Source organism: Myotis davidii, unplaced genomic scaffold, assembly GCF_000327345.1.
Source record: "Myotis davidii unplaced genomic scaffold, ASM32734v1 scaffold266, whole genome shotgun sequence".
Classification (NCBI taxonomy): Eukaryota; Metazoa; Chordata; class Mammalia; order Chiroptera; family Vespertilionidae; genus Myotis; species Myotis davidii.
In genome coordinates, this window is record NW_006300032.1 from 1,975,956 (window position 1) to 1,981,955 (window position 6,000).

Below are 6,000 nucleotides of genomic sequence, written 5' to 3' on the forward strand. Positions count from 1 at the left end.
TATCACATATCTTTCTATTCTTGTGTCTATATCAGCGATTTTTAACCTTTTTTATCTTATGGCACATATAAACTAAAAATCTGTGGCACACCAAAAAATATATATTTTGCAAAAAAATAGACATACTTTTGATTCATTCACACCAGATGCCTATTGTGTTGGCTGTTGTCATTTTTCTGTTTGACAGTGTAAGAAAAAAGAGGTCACTGCCCCTAACTGAATTCAAGAATTGCGTGGTTTAAAATTTTTTGTGGCACACTGATTGAAAATTACTGATCTAAGTCAATCCTTAACTGCTATTTGCATACTTTCCCCTTGAAAGAAAAATTTTGCTAATTTTTTTCTCTATTTTCATCCAGTCATTTCTGATAGTTATTAAAGTAGCATTTGTTTCTGAAAGTGTTTAAATTCTACTTTATGAATACTTTATTGTTTACTACATTAGTAATTCTGTGGTGTTTTTTAATAGTTAATTTTTGTCAGCTCTTGTTAACAAATTAAAAATAGCACTTAACCAAAGAGATGGCAGTTGAGTCTTTTCATTTATTAACAAATCAAGTCAGACTATGGTAAATACTAAAATACCATATTTAATTCTGTTGAAGGCAGATTCACAGTTTCCAACAAAATGTCTACTCATTTTCATTAGTTATAATTATTATGCACCTTAGTGAAGGATTTTTTTTAACAGTGCCTAACTTACCACTTCTTTATAAATGGCTTTATTCATTAAGATGATGTATTTTTGAGTAGGAAATTCTATGGTGATAATGGGTGTACATTCCTGGACACTTTTTTTTATATTTATATTTATTGAACAGATATATGACAGCATGTGTCATAATCATGTTAAATCTGTGACTATTACAGACTTGAGTCAGATTCAGGTCTGATATTACCCTTTAAAAATTGTCTAGTCAGTACATTCACAATTGTGATGTCAAGTAGGAACATCTCCTATTGTAACTTAAGTCAGGTGTTACAACAAATTGTAAATTGTTTTAAAGTAGGAAAAGTGATTTAATTTTTGGAGAATAAGTGGCTTTTACGGAAAGCAAATGATGTTGACAAAATTCTGACCATGAATGTCTTCAGGAAATGCTTCATTATTAATGGAATTCTTGTCTTCCAGGGCAAAGGTACAACACCTCTTGCTCCACCACCCAAACCTGTTCGAAGAAGATTAAAATCAGAAGATGAGTTAAGGCCTGAAGTTGATGAACATACACAAAAGACAGGTGTCTTAGCTGGTGTTCTTGCATCACAGCCTTCTATTCCTAGGTAATCAAAGCTATCCTAAATACAGTTAATTACTAGGAAGAAAAAGTACAGCAATTAAAAATATAAACGGAAAGAAATTATGGTCAGACTAGTTCTGTAGTTGAAGAAAGCTTCTTAATTGTTGCTCTTTGAGAGTTTTCTCATTTATGAGTAGGTAGAATATTCTTTCCACTTTTCCCTTCTATTATTTAGTTCTTTTCCAATTTCATTTTAGTACCCTATTGCACACTTTTAAAAATTAATAGTGTAGAGTAATACTGATATTTTAACTCTAGTTCTTTTAGACCATGACGTGGCAGGCTAGGTCTCATGGGCCAAAGTCAGCACATGGCCTGTGTTTGTAAGTGCCATGAGCTATGGCTTTTACATTTTTGTAAAAAAAAAAAAAAGAAGAAGAAGAGAGAGAGAGAGAGAGAGAGAGAGAGAGAACAAAAATATGGCCTTCAAAACCTAAAATACTTACTGTCTGGCCATTTGTAGAAAAAGTTTGCTGATGCCTGCTCTAGACTAACTTTACAGAAGAAGAGTTAAAACAATAACAAAAATTAAGCTTCTGAAGCTTAGATACTTTTGGTTGCCGTTGAAACTGAGTAAATGAGGTTACGCTAGACTGATAAGGCAAAAAATGCTCCTATTTTCTGGTTTACAGGTAGATCATGGAAGAATGGAGAAAAATTAAAGATAAGAAATGACAAGGTTATTTACTTATTTTGCCCTCTTTATCTCTCAGGTCTGTTGGGAAAGATAAAAAAGCTATTCAGGCATCAATTAGACGCAATAAGGAAACCAACACAGTTTTGGCCAGATTGAATAGTGAATTGCAGCAACAATTAAAGGTAATGTGGTTTCTGAATGTTTGGGAAGTTCCATGGGCACAGAGCATCTCAGGGTTGAACTGGAACTTAGAGGTGATCCAGCAATGCTTATCCTACTATGAAACTTGCTATCTAGCAAGAGAAATATGTATCTAAAATGTTTTATATGCCTTTGAGTCTTAATATTAAAAAGAATATATTATACTAAATGCTGATATGCCTTTACCTTATAAAGGCATCGCTATTCTTATAATGTTCCTTTACTTTTCATAATGAAACACCGGAGAGGAAATATGGTGACCTCTAAGATCACATACATGGCTCTCTCTACACTCTTATTTAATTCTGATTTGAGTATCGTCAACTTACCCTTTTATCAAAGATAACTCAGATTCTCTTAAAGGGACTAAACAGGTCTAAAGAAGAAGAAGGATGGAGGCAATTTAGATCATCTTGCATGTGGAAAAGACAAGCCTTAAATAGAAGTGCTTAGGACCAGTGTGTATTCCTGTCGTCTGTACTTGAGAGAAATAGTTTTATTTTTCTTACTTACTCTCGCCAAGATTTTTTTCAATCCCTGTGAATAAAAATTAACCAGAATCATTTATGGCTTAACATTATTAAGCATTCATGTTTTATAAACCTGTGTTTCTCAAACCTTAATGTGTGTGTAGTTAATCTGGGATCGTGTTAAATGCAAATTAGGTATGGAGTGGACCCTGAGAATTAATGCATTTCTCATCAGCTTCAGATATTGGAGATGCTGCTGGGCTCTTGAGCTGCTTTGGGTAGCAAGGTTATAAACCACAAAAAATGAGTAGAAAAGAGTTTTCAAAAATGTAAAATGAATACAGAATTCGTTCATTTCCATAACGTGTTCATATTCTCATCCAGCATTTGTCACACTGTCCTGGAGTTATTATCTGTGGCACATTTGTCTCTGCCCTACTAAACTGAACTCACCAAGGATAAATTATAATTATTTCTGTTTAGGATAACTATATAATTTATGCCTAAACTTTTGATTAAAAAGATACTTTTGATTACAAAGAGGGAGTGAGGTGTTAGTACTTAGGCCAGGACATCAGAGGTAAACTGGAACTGTCCTAGATAAACTTGTAACTATCTTGTCTCCATCCCCTAAACCTAGCACATGTTCGTTAGGGTTCCCAGACCCAATTCCAGTATTAGGAGGTGGTCCCCCATGCCAACAAACAGTTCTGACACTGGCAGGGTCTCTGAGAATTCAGCTTAATTCTGAGATTGTCTACCTGGAGATAATACTAGATTCCAGAGGTTAAGAACTTCTGACCAACTGGCTACAGATGGAAGTTCCAATACCACCACTCCCCACCTCCTCCAACTAAGAATGCTAATCACAAGTCCAGGTTGTTAATGGTACTTCTGAACAACTGGTTGTAAATTAGAGGTTCACATAGCCCTTTCCTGGGGTTCCATTAATTTGCTAGAACTCAGAGAAATGTGTCCCTTATTAAGAACACTGGTTTTAAGCCAAAACCGGTTTGGCTCAGTGGATAGAGCATCAGCCTGCGAACTGAAAGGTCCCAGGTTCAATTCCGGTCAAGGGCATGTACCTGGGTTGCGGGCACATCCCCAGTGGGAGATGTGCAGGAGGCAGCTGATCGATGTTTCTCTCTCATCGATGTTTCTAACTATCTCTCTCCCTTCCTCTCTGTAAAAAATCAATAAAATATATTTAAAAAAAAAAAAAAAAGAACACTGGTTTTAAAAGGTTCCAACTCAGGAACAGCCAGATGAAAGAGATGTATAGGGCAAGGTATATGGGAAGGGGGCAAAGAGCTTCCGTGCCTTCTCCAGGCGGCATTCTCCCACATCTCCATGTGCTCACCAATCCAGAAGCTCTCCAAATGCTGTCCTGAGGGTTTGTACAGAAGCTTCATTACTTAGGCATGATTGATAAGTCATTGGCGGGTCCTGTTGATTCAACCTTCAGCCAGGGATGGGACTGAAAGTTCCAACTTTCTAATTGCTTGGTTGGTTCTCCTGGCAACCAGCCTTAGGTGCTTTCCAAAAGTCATTTTCATTAGTATAACAAGATACCTTTTCCCCCAACCCAAATGCTTGGGAAATTCCTAGGGCTTTTGGGAGCTGTGAGCCAGGAACTGTGGATGAAGACCAAATATATATGAGATATACAGTGTTTGGGCATCTGAATGACAAATGTATTATTTCTTATAAATCATAATATCGCATTAGGCATTTGATAAATGTCTGTTGAATGAATGATATTCTTACAAAATTCTTTGATCAAAGAAGACATAGTTGGTCTATGATTATAAATTTGGTTTGTTGTAAAGGAATAATATAAAAGTAAGGACAAGCTTGCTAGTACCAAACTGAAGATGAAAATTTTATTCATGGGTGTTTTTCTGAACTAAAGAAAACCATAGAAACATATATATAGGAGCCATTTTAAGAATCACCCTTCTCATTATTTCTGAGAATAGAAAATAGGAAATATGGTACCAAATAGGGAAAGGTAGTTCTGGCTAAAATATGATATTGTCAGTATTATGGGGTGGCGGGGGAGTAGATAAATTAGAATTTGCTGACTATCTGCAAAGACTGCTCAAAATCAACAGTGATTAGAAATTCTATTGCAAAGTAAGTTTATTCTTTGTGAAACTGAAACTCAAAATGAGGTTCAGGCATTGCTATAACCAGATGTAATCACCGGGGGAAAGAATTTATGTTAGTTAACTTATCTACAGTTACTGCAAGGGATATGATTCACGCATAATAGCCATTGTTGTGGCAGAATGCACGGAGAACGATCAGCCAGCACTCTGAGGGAGGAAAGTTTAACCTTTATTTTGCAGATCTGATTGTTCAGGAGAATTCTAGATCCAAAGCCTAACCTGAACTTGTGGGGAGGCTCTGACCTATATAACTCCTCCCGTGGCTGGCCCCTGAGCTTCCCGCAGCATTGCCCAAGTCAGTCTTGGCGGGGCCTTGGGGCCATGCTCCGCAGTTCCGCCCTGCCCTCGTCAGCTGTGGCGGGGCTCTGGGTTAGTCTCTGCAGTTCTGCTCAAGTCAGAGTGGGGAAGTAAGACTACAGTTTTAACCAGATACTGAACGAGGTTGTAAGCCCCCCATTTTCCTTTTCACCATTATTTGCAAATATTGGCTTTTCTAATAATTAAACAACAAAAAATGTTTTATTACCCTGATTTATATAATAAAACATTTTAATAGCGTCTTTTAATATTACATACATAAAGAAACATTTCTAAAGTGTCTTTTTAAAAAATGAATAGCTGTCCCTTTGTTAACAAATTTAAATTGTTTTTTTTGACGCAGAGCTGTTGTTAGATGTGCCTTAATTTTTATAAATGTTGAACTATAACTTGGCTTTGCATCTTTTTCAGGATGTTCTTGAGGAGAGAATTTCCCTGGAAGTTCAACTGGAACAACTTCGACCATTCTCTCACCTATAAGCCAATTGCCGTTAACTGTGAACATACCCAGTTTTAAGCAGTTTTGAGTTCAAGCCAATTTGAAGGCCCAAACATTCAGCTCACTGCTTAACTCAACATTAAATTTTATGATTCTGTTTTGCCCTATATGTTCACCATTGTATTTAAGTATCTTTTATTTTTTAATTTCAACAATAAAAGAGTCAGGACGACTTTTTCTCCAGGGTATATTGTGTTTGTTGGCACAGCCCACCCTTGTTATTCCAAAGCATCAGTAGTACATAACATTGGTCCATTAGACTTATGTGGCCAAAACTTCATCTGATTTGATTTACAAAATGGGCTTCTTTTTACATCTCGAGCATATTTGCAAAAGGAGACAAAACTAAGTAAATTCAATTTGTCTCCTCTTAAGTTAAATGTTTCACATAAAGTAAATTTGTTTT

General features: G+C 36.1%; 1 protein-coding gene across 2 annotated transcripts in view; it reads left to right on the forward strand.

The window, feature by feature from the left end:
• The window catches only part of REPS1 (RALBP1 associated Eps domain containing 1), a 58,895-nt gene extending 53,116 nt beyond the window's left edge, over positions 1-5,779 (forward strand). For both annotated transcript variants that reach the window (XM_006776184.2, XM_006776185.2), the window contains exons 17-19: positions 1,133-1,281; positions 2,012-2,117; positions 5,507-5,779. In XM_006776184.2, the coding sequence (XP_006776247.1) occupies positions 1,133-1,281; positions 2,012-2,117; positions 5,507-5,575 (324 nt within the window). In that variant the 3' untranslated portion in view covers positions 5,576-5,779. The remainder of the gene's footprint in view (positions 1-1,132; positions 1,282-2,011; positions 2,118-5,506) is intronic.
• The last annotated feature ends 221 nt before the right edge of the window (positions 5,780-6,000 follow it).